General features: G+C 32.4%; 1 protein-coding gene across 5 annotated transcripts in view; it reads left to right on the forward strand.

The window, feature by feature from the left end:
• Window positions 1-14,878, forward strand: part of Cep112 (centrosomal protein 112) — a 466,461-nt gene that overhangs the window by 86,087 nt on the left and 365,496 nt on the right. For all 5 annotated transcript variants that reach the window (XM_071603145.1, XM_071603146.1, XM_027946274.2 and 2 more), the window contains 2 exons: window positions 12,001-12,087; window positions 14,566-14,665. In XM_071603145.1, coding sequence (XP_071459246.1) covers window positions 12,001-12,087; window positions 14,566-14,665 — 187 coding nt within the window. The remainder of the gene's footprint in view (window positions 1-12,000; window positions 12,088-14,565; window positions 14,666-14,878) is intronic.

Consider the following 14,878-nt stretch of genomic DNA (forward strand, 5'->3'; position numbering starts at 1 on the left):
CGTATACAGATTGCAGAATCACATCAGTTACACATCCATTGATTTACATATTGCCATACTAGTGTCTGTTGTATTCTGCTGCCTTTCCTATCCTCTACTATCTCCCCTCCCCTCCCCTCCCCTCCCCTATGACTAATAATTATTGAAACATAGGAACTGTGACTGAACAAATAAATTATTCAGCTCTTGCCAATAACATTTGGTAATAGGTGACCAATGGTTTAGATATTTTGTTTTTGCTATAAAACTTAATTGGTATGTAGGCATAGAGAGTTCCTTGGTATGAATTGTATCGTTCTGTCCTACTCTGTGCTATGCTATGTTTTATGTATTTTGGGGGGACAGTTTCTCACTATGTTGCTCCAGCTGACCATGAACTCTGGGGCTCAAAGGATGCTCCTGCTTCAGCCTCCACATTGGGACTGCAGGTGCACTTCACTGCACCTGGTATTGTTATTTTAAAAGGTGTGGATGATGACTGTCTAAATAACTTTAATACATTTTCCCCCTTACATAGTAATTAATGGTTATTATGATCTTTTATCTTCAATTTCTGTTAATTTAGTAGCAAATGTTAAGCAAAATTAGTACATATAAAACAATTTAGAATAAAAAGTAGCATTCTGAATAAGAAAACTGCTCTCTGTAGGAGTAATGTTGAATAACTGAGTGAATAGAACATTTGGGAATGTGCTTTAAAAAATATATCCTTCATTCAAAGTTTGTAAATATTGAGTAAAATGCATAGATGATATTGGTGATTATCTTAAAATTTAACCAGTTATACTGTAAGTAGCATATTGTTACACCCAAGGAGACTTTTATATTAAATCAGTTAAAGTTGACTCATCTGGTAGGAATGTCCAATATCAGAGCTGTTTGAAGTAAATATTTCAGAGAAGATGGGGGCTTACTGGACATTGTAAATAGAATTTCTTAAATTTCAAGTAGAAATTTCAGAAATACTTTTAAAAACAGCTTGTGGGAATACCCTCTAAAAATTGAAGGCATTCAATTTCAGTTTCTTTGCTTTGGCAGTAGTTTCTCATAAGGTGGCTTGGCATATACTCTTATTACTGCAAAGTGAGCCCTGATATCTTGATGTCTATCTCTTTTTTCTGGATGTAGGTTGTTTAGCCCTAGGGTGTTAATGTAATTTTTCTACGGGAATCTTCTGGTCATATTACCTAGGGATTTGGTTCAGTGAGTTAAGACTTTCCTTTTTCCATTTATCCCAGTTGATTTTTATTAGTTATTGATAGACCTTTATTTATTTATTTGTTTATTTGTGTTGCTGAGAATAGAACCCAGTGCCTCACACATGCCAGGCAAGTGCACTACCACTGAGCCACCAACCCAGCCCCTATCCCAGTTGATTCTTTTTTTTTTTTTTAAACACCTTGATTTTGTGTATTTATTTTTATGTGGTGCTGAGGATCAAACCCAGAGCCTCACACATGCGAGGCAAGTGCTCTACCGCTGAGCCACAACCCCAGTCCCTCCCAGTAGATTTATAACCATAATTTTTTTTTTTTGGACAAATGGTGTAGATGAATATTTTAGTTTCACATAAAACCTCTGTAACATGAAAGCTGGTTGGTGAGAATAAGTTGAACAATAGTTGATTTAAGCAATGGAATAAGGTGGCTTTTACTTTTCTTATGCACTGTTTTTAGGATGAAGTTTTTTTCTTATATTCCTTAGTGACTCGCTCTATTTTGGTCTGTCATTAAAGATTCTATAATTTAGCCTAAGTTATTTACTTTTCTAAATTTAAAAATTTAATTTTAACACACACACATACACACATATAAGTATACTTACACAATGAAAAGAGAATACAAGTATGACTAAAAAATTATTATTATTTGTGGTGCTGGGGATTGAACCCAGGGCATTGCACATACATGTGCAGGAAGTGTTCTATCACTGAGCTACATCTCTAGCCCTATGAAATTATTTTATTCAATAAACATTTTGAGAAAGTCCCTTAAACATATTTTTCAGTTCTAGGAAAGAAACAAAGTTAGTGTAATCAGTTGTGAGGCAATGTAGAACAGGAAATGTGAGGTGTAATGAGGAAAGAGATCTTGCTTCTGTGTGGGGAACCTGAGGTAGACTTCATGAAGGAAGTGACATTTGAGCCAGGAGTTGAATTGTGTGGGATTTTAATAGTAAGAGCAGACTGGGAATCAAGAAAACAGAGCTGTGTTTAGCTGCAGCTCATCCACCATTTGGCTGGTGCTAAGAAAAAGAAAAGAGAGTGGTAAAGTCAAAACTGTATGTTGTTGTCCATAAGACAGAGCCATGAAATGTCAACTACAGAGTAACATTTTCTCAACTATGTTTTAGAAAAGTAAATTGGTAGTAGTTTCTCAGATGCATTAGTCGTGTGAAAGATTGGAAACTAGTGAAGAGGCTATTCTAAGAGTTGAGGTAAGGGTTAATGAAAGACTGTTTGGGGCTGGGACTGTAGCCCTGTGGTAGAGCACTTGCCTAATGGTGCAACTGGGTTTAATGCCTAGCACTGCAAAGAAAGACTGACTAGCAGATTGGTGATAGTAAGGCTGCAAGTGAGGCACTGTGTGCTAGGATGGAATTTTGGCAACTCACTGGAAAAGAGGAATAAAAGATAAGGAACTTGTTTGTACATAGTAGGTACTATTTTTAATGATTGTTGAATTTGATGTGCCATGGAAACATCTAACTGGAGATGTCTAAGGGACAGTTGGAACCCAGGAAAGATAAGAGGCCTGGAGATTGAGAATTGTGATTCATCTGCATTTGAGGTTAAAATTAGATACTGAAAAGATCACCAACGAAAAGTATTTGTACACAGTGGAAGATGACTGTGGGACTCGGTTCAGATCAATGCTAACTATTAGGTATGCAGAAGTAGATAATGTAAAAGAGGTAGAAAAATATCCTCCAGGGTGAGAAGAGACCATGGCAGAAGCCAAGGACAGAAGTGGTGATTGGTGCAAGTTGCCAATGAGAAAAGGATGAAATCCACCTTTAGATCCAGTCACCAAAGGATCTTTGCATGGAAAATGATACTAATGTCATTGCGACCTTGAGAGTACAGTTTTAATAAGAGCAAAAGACAAATTCTGAAGGGAAATGAAGAATGTATGGAATATTTATTGAAAAGTTCATTAAGGAAAAAAGAGAATAATATTCTTATGGTGAAAGCCCAAATATTTAAACAGCAAGTTCTTCTGTGTAACCCTTAACTAGGATTTTTGTAAGTTCTATTAAATAAAAATCAGTGAGGTAAAGTGTACCTTCAAACAATGGACTTGAAAAGGTAGGAGCTCTGAACTAATTTTAAAAAATTAAAAGAAACCTTCAGAGAAGAACATTAAGCCATGATGTGTTTTATAAGAATGTGATGATTCTGTCCTGTGCCTGTCCCTGCCTCTCTTTCCAGTTGTGCCAGGTTTTCTATTATATACTCATTTATTAAAACCACATGATTATTTATTGAGAGAGCCCATCATCTTTTCCTCATTTGAGTTCTGTTTATGTATTATTCTATTAAAAGCAGGTGAACCCTCATTTAAAAAATTACTCAGAATTATATCACTTTATGATGTGGACAGATTCCTGAATATGAATCAGGCCAGGCTTTATACCTCCTTGGCCATGTGACCTTGAGCAGTACCACTTTGTGCCTTTGTTTCTTGATCTGTAAAATGGGGGCAATAAAAGCACCTATGTTAGAAAGTCATTGTGAAGATTACATGAAATCATGCATATAAACTTCTAGGAACAGTGCTTTGCACATAGTGTGTAATGAAGCATATGTTGTCAGTTTCCTTTTTCAATTTTGTTATCCCATTTCTTGGTGCTGCTGCTACTGTACCTTCTATTATTACTCCTGTGTCAACAATAGCTATTGCTATTGCTCTTCTACTGCTACTTCTACAACAACTTTCTTGTATTAGCTTTTATTATTGTTTGTTCTTATGATAATAATGTTTCTTAATCATTTAAGTGAGGATTTTTGCTTTGAAATGGCTATTTATACTATTATTTCATCTTTATGTTTGTATCTCTGTCTCACACTGTGTAATTTCTATATGCCTCACTCAGTTTTCTCTTACCCTTTTAAAATGTAATTGTCTTCTGTCCCAAGAAAATTTCTGCTAATTTTATACGTATTTTAAATCCTGGGGTTAATGACTGATAATAGCTATATATAGTAACTTTTCTTTGAGTTTTACTGTGACCACATGATTGTCATTGATTTTATACTTTTTTTTTTTTTTGCCAAAAAAGTATAATAATGATGTGAAACTTTTTAAATTGTGCTGGAATCACTGAAAATATTTATTTTTAAAAAATATTTATTTTTTAGTTTTAGGTGGATACAATATCTTTATTTTATTTTTATGTGGTGCTGAGGATTGAATACAGTGCCTCCCATGTGCTTTTAGGCGAGCATTCTACCACTTGAGCCACAACCCCAGCCCCTGAAAAAGTATTTATTACTAAACTGTCTTTGGTGCAAAATTAGGATGCACAGAATACTTGTGAATAATACCTCAATGTAGTAGTGATAATTATACGGCGAAGTATCATTACATTTGTCTCATCGATGTTTTTATTTTAAAATTAAAGTTGAATTTCAAGATGTAATGCATTGCCGTTAAAGTCTTGAGCCACTTCCTATAACTATATGTATTAAATATATTCTTTCTATCCCCCAATTCTATAGATTTATGATTGTCCCTTTTTTCTCCCATAAAAATGTTGTTTGAGGCTGAGGTTGTATCTCAGTGGTAGAGTGCTCGCCTAGCAGCACATGGGAGATACTGGGTTCGATCCTCATCATTCACATAAAAATAAATAAATAGATACATAGATAAATAGATCCTCATTATCCACATAAAAATAAATAAATAGATAGATAAATAAACAAATAAATAAAACAAAGGTACTATGTCCATCTACAACTTGAAAAAATATTTTTAAGAAATGTCTCAAATGTGTTATTCGGGTACATATTTTATTTTCAATTTTCTGTATTTGTGATTTGTCAGAGATAATTGATAAAAGTAGAAGATTTGAGAAAAGAGACATCAGGATTTGAAAAACCTGAAGACAAGGAAAGAGAATTGATTAACTTAGAAAAAGAATAAATTAGAGATACACGGAATAAATACATTATTTACCTTCTGTATCTAGCTTATTTTGCCCAACATAAAGTTTCTGAGATTCTTCCATGTTATTATATGCATCAGCAGTTAAAAAAATTGTTCAGCATTCTGAAATAATGTTCTGTTGTTTGGATGTAACATAACTTCATCATTCACTATTCTGTTAATTGACATTTGGTTTATTTTCAGTTTTGGCTCTTAAGGCTAAGAATGCTATCAAAATTAGTGTGTAAGATTTTCTTTCTTTTTTTTTTTTTTTTAAATTTAAGCTTTCATTTGATTTCGACAAAACTGCTAAAGTGTTTTACAGGTAACTGCCATTTTACCCTCCAATCAGCAGTGAGGGTACATGTTGCTCCATAACTTCACCAACACCTGATATTCTCAATTAAAATTTATTTTAGCCATTTTAGTGGTGTAAATGGTATCTCACTGTAAGTTTTTTTAAAAAAAGTTATATGATTTTTTTAACAGGCCCTTTTTGTTTTATAGAAAAATTGAGCTGAAAGTATAAGGAATTTCCAGTTAGCTCACCTTCCCCCTCAACAGTATCCTCTAATATTAACGTCTTACATTAGTGTGGTGCACTTTTTACAAAATTTATGAGCCATTTCTGACACAATGTTATGAACTCAAGTCCATAGTTTACAATAGGTTCATTCTTTGTACTGTAAATTCTATAGGTTTTGACAAATGCATAATGCTATATATATATACCATATAGTATCAAACAGAATGGTTTTATTGCCATAAAAATCCTTTGTGCTCAACCTATTCATCTCTCCTTATCTTTTCTAGATGTCCTATGTTTGTCTTTTCCAGACTGGCTTCTTTCACTAAGCGACTTGCATTTAAGATTTCTTTATTTTTTTCCTGAAGTGCTGGAGATTGAACTCAGGACCTCACACATTCCAGGCAAGCACTCTACCACTGAGCTTATCCTGCTTACCTTCATGTGTTTGTACAGCTTGATCTCATGGTTGTTTTAATTTATATTTGCAGATAGTTAGTATTATATTGAGCATCTTATCATGCACTTATTGACAATTTATCTTTTTAATATTAAGCATTTGTTTAAATTTTTGCTAAACATTTTAAAACAATTTCATCTTAGTATTGACCTGTAAGAGTTCTTTTCATATTCTGGATTAAAATACTCTAAAATTTCATCTCACTCCAGTCAGAATGGCAGCTATTATGAATATTTTCTAATTCTGAATGTGAAGGGAAATTTTGCTATTGAATCCTTAGGAAGTCTTCCTCTGTCATTATGAAGTAGCCCTTAGGTCTTTTATTGTACTCTTTTTCTACGGATATTTTATTGTATTTTATTCTCATGAATGAAAAGAAGTGCAGTAAAAGATCTACAGGTTTATTTTGTGGTTTTCATTTTATCCTTTAATTTTCAACCTATTTGTGCTTTTACATTTAAAATGGATTATTTGCAGACAACATATACTGGGGCCATTTAAAGAATATTTCACAAGTCAATCACTTAATTGGAATGTTTAGTGCACTTAAATTTAATGTAATCATTATTCATTATGATTATATCAGCCTTCTTGGTATTCATTTTGACTGAGCCCCTCTTTTTCTTTCCATTCCATCATTGCTCATTTCTTGGCTTATTTTTGTTTATTCACTTTTTTATTATTCCATTTTAACAACTTCTGTTGACTTCTTAGTTATATCTTCTTTTTTTTCTTTAATCATTGTTTTAGGGCTAAAATATGTGTCCTTACCTTATAAAAGTTTATTTAGTGTCAGTGTTTTATCACCCACACTGAATTTCTCCTACTTTCAATTCTCACTTCCCAAATATAATAATTTTGAGAGAGAGAGAGAGAGAGACAGAGAGAGAGAGAGAGAGAGAAACTTTTTAATATTTATTTTTTTTTTAGTTTTCGGCAGACACAACATCTTTGTTTGTATGTGGTGCTGAGAATCGAACCCGGGCCGCACGCATGCCAGGCAAGCACGCTACCGCTTGAGCCACATCCCCAGCCCCCAAATCTAATAATTTTAAAATAGTGTAATCCAACTTAACCCTACTTCATCTGTGCTATTGTTGTGATGACTCTATGTACCTTATAAACCCACATTTCATTGTTAGATTTTTTAAAAGAGTTGTCTTTAAATAAAATGATAAGAATATAAAAATAATTTTAATTTATCCACTTTACTATTTCTGCTACTCTTCTTCATGTGTAAGTTTTCATCTCATATAATTTGCTTTCATTCTTAGGAAGATCTTTTAGTATTTCTTTTTATTACAGTTCTGTGATAAGTGTTTATTCTTTCAGCATTTCTAAGATATAATTTATTTGTCTTCTGATTGCTACTGTTTTATGAAAATTTTTTTTACCAATATATGTTCCTTGAGTTTTTTGAAGTTATTAGTATTAGCTGTATTAAACACTTCTGTGGTAAACAGTCATCTTGAGTTTTATTAATGCCTTTTTAAAAAATTTGTTTCTGCCTATGTACAAAATTTCTTTTTGTGCATGTTTATTAATTTTTGTTCAAAGGACATTGTGGAAACTCTGGCTTCTGTTATTTTCCTTTATGGAATATTGATTTTTTTTTCATTCCTGTAGACTGTTCAAGTTGTGTAGACTTGGCTTAGTATTCTATGGGCAAATCTGTGAAAGTCAAACATGTATCCAAATCCCTCCAACCTAATGGACACAGCTTACATACTGTCTATCTGAGGATCTGAGAGGCTTGCTTTTATAGCCTTTTGTATGCAAGTTTAGTGTAGGTTTAAGGTATAGTCCTTATGGTGTTTCAACTGGATGCCCATGTGTTCACAAGTTTTTAGGAAGATGTCTCCATATTGCTGTATCCTTGGTGTCTCCCAGCCCTGTTTAATTTGTAATCCTGGTTATGTTTTTTACCTGTAGCAGCTGTGCTCCATTATTCATTCAGTGCCTGCACATCCAGCCCACTAATTCACAGTCCAGGACTGGCAGAGGAATCTAGTGGGCAGCTTAGACTTCTCTAGTGCTCTGTACCTAAGATTCCTGCTTCTTTAACTGCTGTGAACTCAGACCTCTGCCTTTTCAGCTCAGTGGGCCTATGGTGGTATACCTGGACTCCAGTTGTACCCAAAGAACCATATTATCAAATGAGAAATTTATAGTCAGCTTTGAAATAATCACAGTAATGCCATTTATACCTATATTTTCCCAGTCCAGGATCCAACCCAGGATCAGGCATTGACTTTAGTTGTCGTTATCAACTCTCTCCTTTAATCTGAACAATCTTTCTTTATGTTTCTGAGCTGAAATTGTGGGGTCAATTTGTAGGATCACCATGCTGTACTGCCTGTTGTTCAGTGCCAAGTACAGTTTCCTCATATATTTTGTCCTATTCTATGCTGGTTTACAGTGGGAGGTTCGTTTGGTACTCTTTTCTTCATTATAGCTTAGGTACGTCTCCAGGCTTTCAAATTTGAAATGATATATATCCTGATCCTAGGAAAAGAACATTTAAGTATTGTTTGGTGTCAGGATTACTTACAGGTCAAACAAATTAGAAGCATTATATTTTGTGTTTTAATTTCAGTCTTTTTTGTTAAACTTAAATAAGCATTTTTTTCTTGTCTTTTACACAAAATGTGAATATAGATTCACACATCTATATTTATTTAGATCTACATCTCCACCTAAACCTTGTATTTTCATATTATCTTTTTATATTACATTAGTAAGACTATTTCTGTATTTTTTTCTTAAAGTTTTTTTTTAGGTGTAGATAGACACAATACCTGTATTTATTTTTATGTGGTGCTAAGGATCGAACCCAGTGCCTCATGTGTGCTAGGCAAACACTCTGCCACTGAGCCATAACCTTAGCCCACTATTTATGTATTCTGATCCTGATACTTTCTCATGAATCATTCCATAATGTACAGGGCAGAAATATAGAGCTATCCAATGGCATCAAGTTCAGAGTTTCCATAGAAGAAAGACTCTTCTGGTATTTTTTTTTTTAAGGGATGTTTGTAGGGAAACGTTCTTTTTAATGATACCTTTATAAAATTGTGGTATTCCATATTTTAACAAAGTCATTAAACCTTACATTGAAAATATTAGGACAAGCCAATATCCTTTTACAATGGTGTAAAAAAAGGGCACAACATCTCAGTAGTGCCATTCTTATTAAAATCTAAGAAATCTGATCATAAAGAAACTTCAGATAAATTCAAATTAAGAAAGAGTACAGTAATTGACTGTACTCTTCAAAAATTTCAGCTCAGAAACACTAAGAAAGGTTGTTCAGATTAAAGGAAAGAGTTGATAATGACAACTAAACTCAATGCCTGATCCTGGGTTGGATCCTGGACTGGGAAAATATTAGCTATAAATGGCATTATTGTGATAATTTCTAAGCTGACTATACATTTCTCATTTGAAAATATTATTGTGTTAATATTATATTTTCTGATCTTTACAACTATGCTGTTATTATGAAAGACAGTGTTTTTGTTCTAAGGAAATATATGCTTAAATTCTTAGGGATAGAGGCATGATGTTAATAACTTTAAAAGTGATTTAGAAAATAATATGCAAGTCTCTTTCTTTCTCTCCTCATCTTCTTCCCCCTCTCTCATATATATATACACACACACACACACATATGTAGATCTATATATAAAGTCTTAAAGCATGTAGTGCAAAACATAAACAATTAATGAATCTCTGAGTAAAAAGTATGTGGGAACGTCTTGGGCTAAATTGAATTTTTCTTTAGTGTTATACCAAAGAACAGAAATCTATCATTCTACCGTAAATAAAAAGGCACACAGATTTTGAATTATAGCCTTATATCGTAGAAATTATTGGAGAGATAGTTTACTTGGTTCTTGTTTCAGATATTAAGTTGTTTATATTCTTTTCTGTTTGTGTGTTTGCTTCACTTTCTTCTGCATACTTCTTCATCTACTTTCTCTTGATTATAGTGCTCTAGAACATTCCAGTTTCTCAGCAAAATAGTCTGATGGAAAGTCAAATATATATAAGGAGCTATCCTAAAATTAAAAGAACAGAGGTGACAGGATTCATTCCTTACAACTTAAAAGAATATGTATGGACAGTAGATTCTGATAGAGCTCATTTTTAACTATAATTCTAATCCCACCACATATCATTGTGTGGCTTTGGGAAGTTGTCATTTTGATACCACTTCTTCTTCTTTGACTTTCCTTGACCGTACACAGATTTGCTGTCTCTGTTGTGATTCTTGAGAGAATTTGAATAACCACTTATTCACCAGGTAATCAGTCGCTTAAGCATATATTAGGTGTTTATTTCTAATTTGGTCAATACAGTTTCAGGTGGGACAGGTGAGAGGTGGTGAATGGGATACCATAGACAGTTACATAGTATTTAGGGCCAACCCTCAGAAGCTGAGGATATAACAAGTCCTCTAAAAGGTATTATGGGGACATCTGGCAGTGAACTGTGTCCTCTACACCTGGCCAGTTTTGTTATACTGACTTTTGTGCTTTATTTAATAGACCCCAAAAACACTTCTGTTAAGGATTGTCTTATTTATTTAGATCAATCAGTTCCCTTTCAGCAAAGATAGGGAGGAAGTACCTCGTGATTTATAGGCACGGGAAAAGAAATGTTCAGACTTTTTCCTTTTGCATAGTAAATAGGCAACTGTCTCCTTTACTATTTATAATGGTTAAAAGTTAGAAACTGTTATGTAGCTTTTATTTGTAAAATTTTAATTTGGCTGTATGTTTATGTTGTTTATATTAATTTTGTGTTTGAAATAAGTGAAATATAAAATGCATCTAAAAAATTTCAAGAAACTATTTTGAAAGCACATTTCTAATATTTTAAAAGGACATTTTTTCTTAAGATTGTAGATGAATATTTCTGCATACCTACTTTGTATACTTATTGTACTGAGAATGGTCCCTTAAGTTATTCCATTGAATAGAATTTTCATAGTCATTGAGGGAAGCATGATTTTCCTTATGTGCAGAAGAGGAAGTGATGTCAAAGTTATGACTTGTCCAAAGTCACATAATTGATATATAATGGGATTAGAATTATAGTTAGAAATGAGTTCTGTCAGAATCCATTCTTTTAAATTGTAAGGAATAAATCATTACTACTGTTATTTTAATTTTAGGGTACACTCCTTACCAATAAGCATTGATGATATTTTTTCTGGTTCTGCCTAGAACACTGTTGCATGTAGTGTTGGTGGGTAGGACAGGAGCTGTTAAGGGATGCTTGAAAAGCTACAAGGTCATTGCCTTGAGGGATTGGTAGTCTGTGATCCCAGGAGAGGGACGTGTGTTTCTCAGTAATTTGCTATTTTTAAGGGTTTTATGCGCAATCTATCATGTTTTAATATATAGGATACTGAATAAAAAGAATATTTAATATTTATTCAAAATAAGAATATTTTGAATGAAAATGTAGATGTGAGCAAAGGAACCAAAGGTTGGAAGAGATCTATTAAAATAAAAAATAATAAGGGCTAGAATACTATGTGGATGTAAATGTATAAGCAGAATACCACTATAAAAGGACATTTTTTGTGGGTGATAGAAGGAGGTAGGGGATAACTTAGGTGATTTTCAGTTTTGCCTACAAAGTGAAATTTATTTTAAAGATTTTTAATTAGTTTGGTAGTAATTGAAAGAATGTAGTCGATATATTTGTAGATGTAGTATGATTGCTAGAACATGGGCTACAAGGTAAAAGTGGAAAATAATACTTTTTAAAATGTAGGGCATTATTTTAATTTAATGGTATATTTTTGCCAAAGGGTAAAGTAAATTAATTATAACTTTGCAATATTTTCCTTGAAGTTGGACATGAAAACAAAAATGATGGAAGCAAAATTTCATGAAGAAAAACTTAAACTTCAACAGAAACATGATGCTGATGTCCAGAAGGTAGGGCACATATGCTTATTAATTTTATTTTTATTGAATATTGAAAATATTCTAGATCTTGTGATGATCCATTTATTTATCTACCTCTCAAACCATCCACTTGTTTGTGCACCTTATGATAATCTGTCTTATAAATGGAATTTGCTAGTGTAACCTCCCAGCAGAAGTTAATATTTAAAATTCATTTGCAAAATGTTTATTTCAGACCTTATATTTATATTTCCTTTTATTTCTTTTACTATTATTTCAAGGTTGGACTTTTTAAGAGTTTTTTTAAATCTTCATTCTGTCATTACCTTATGTAAATATTGAAATAACACATCAGCTGTCTTAGATTTTGTTTCATCCTAATATTCTTTTAGTTTATTGATAATTATAGTTTTCTCTTAATTTAAGAAGCAACTCTTGGACTTTTTTCTGATTGGTATCTATATTATATACAGATGCTGCACTGTGAAGCTAGAACTGATAGCTTAGGCTTCTTTGTGAGCAGCTTATTGAGATTTGGCCTTCAAATCTTTTAATCTTTATTTTTAAATAAAAATTTTACTTGTCCTTCTAACTTGCTCAGCAAAAATGATCAACTTATGATTGTGAAATTTGAGTTGAGAGTATATTTTAGTAATGTTTAAAATATTTGGTGATAATAACACTTGTGTGTTTTAAATACATGAAGTTGATCCAAATAGAAAGTTTGCATATTCTGTTTCCCCAAACTGAATAACAGACAGAGGTGGGTGGTGGCAACCATTATGTATTCAAGCTTTCTCAAAAACAGAAAACATATTAGTATTTAGTCAGGTGCATATGTGACTCATTTTATTTCAAAGCAACAAGTGGGAAACCTCTGATAGCATATTAGAGAAAAAAAATATTTGGGCTGGGGTTGTGGCTCAGTGGCAGAGCGCTTGCCTAGCATGTGTGAGGTACTGGGTTTGATCCTCAGCACCACATAAAGATATGTGTCCATATACAACTAAAAATATTAACAAAAAATTAATTATTTCCTTTTTTTCCCCCCATTTAGAGGTCAAAGGCAAATATTACTTTTTGCTTTGATTAAAATGTTACTTTACATTGTTTAGATAGAACAGTTCTGTGTCATAAATTTAAGTAAGTGATATAATTTTTATATAACACGTTCAAATGAAATAGAATCTCTTCCTGTGTGAACACACACACACACACACACACACACACACACTAAATGGATATAAAAGGTATATTTGGCAAAATCAGCATAATAGAGTTTGAAATAGGCCTTCTTGGTTTGCCTGTTACAAAGATTTATTCTATGAAAAACATTTAATAATAAAAGTTCTTTCTAGAAATTTCTCTTTTTAAATAAATCCAATGTGAAAAAAGAAAATAGTATCGATAATCTGAATTTCCAGGTGAAATGTAAGTAAAAATTCTTGACCTTGTGCCAGATTTGGAAAGTATGTTATTGGTTTGCTCCTCGTCTGGCATTTTCTAAATGTCACCAATTGGGGAGGAATAAAATTAGAGTGTTGTATCTATTTGCATACATTCTTTTCATTTTTTGCTTCTTTGCAGACATTAGGGTCAAACTTCTTTTTTTATTTACCTGTCAGTCTTAGATGTGAGACTTAAACAAGAAAAGGTAAAATAGAACACTGGTAATAAAAACACTAAGGAAAAGTTGATTAGACATTAGTAGACATCTTTTTTAACATGATTTTGGATGTATAGGAAATATGGTTCAATCATTACAAAAGTTGTGGATGTTTGTACTCCTACCTCAATTTGGTTTTCTTTTCCCCCAAGTCAGTACTTTCTCTTGCTCGCTAACTTTCCTACATTTTAGTTATTCCTGTAGTTTTTTTAAAAATGAAGATATGTTCTGAAGTATAAAATAATGATTAAATTTATTAAATGATTAAAGTCTCTGATATAGATACATGTCACTGATATAAAAATTTTGTGCAATTTTTGGCATATTTTGAGCTCATTTTTTGGATTCACAATAGCAGAGCTGGATATTAAAGAAGATTTTTAGATGTCATCTTCCCGTGTATCTGGGAATTCTTGTCATTGTTCATTAAGATGGGAGGAAACTCTTGTGGGAGGATTCAGGGATCTGCTCAGCTGAAAGATGTTCTATTCCAATTCAATGGAATGAATTGTACCATCCCAGCATGTCAAGTTTCTGATGGCTTCTCTCTGCCATTTTATGACAGTTTAATTTCTGAATTATATTTTTGGGAATCACCTAATTTATTATTTATAATCTTCTTAAAAATTGATATGTGAAAATTCCAAAGAGATGGCATACTTTTTCAGATAATAATTATTCTAGCATATTTAATAATTTTTTCAATGTGCTATAATTTTTACCATTTTTTGGGGAAACCATTTCTGAAATTGACAGAGACAGACTTGCAGATATATTATGGTTATTTTTAAAATTATGTATTCTATACTTAATATACTAAAACATTTTATATTTAATTGCAGATTTTAGAAAGAAAGAATAAAGAAACCGAAGAATTGAAAGCTTTATACAAAAAGAAACAAAATGAAGCTGACGAGACTATAAGAAAGCTTGAAAAGAAAGGTTATATTGTGATTTTTTTGTAAATCTTTAATAATATTTTTATTTTAGTGATTATCAAATTTGAAACTAAAATTTAATTACTGGCTTTTTGTTGAGTTTTAATCAAATTTATATGGACAAATTTATGTGGGCTTTCATATGACTGGGTATAACTGTGTGTGTTTCTGTGCATACCCATGTATACACATGAAGTGGTAACAACTAGTATTGTGA

The sequence above is a fragment of the Marmota flaviventris genome, chromosome 17, assembly GCF_047511675.1.
Source record: "Marmota flaviventris isolate mMarFla1 chromosome 17, mMarFla1.hap1, whole genome shotgun sequence".
In the NCBI taxonomy this organism is placed as follows: Eukaryota; Metazoa; Chordata; class Mammalia; order Rodentia; family Sciuridae; genus Marmota; species Marmota flaviventris.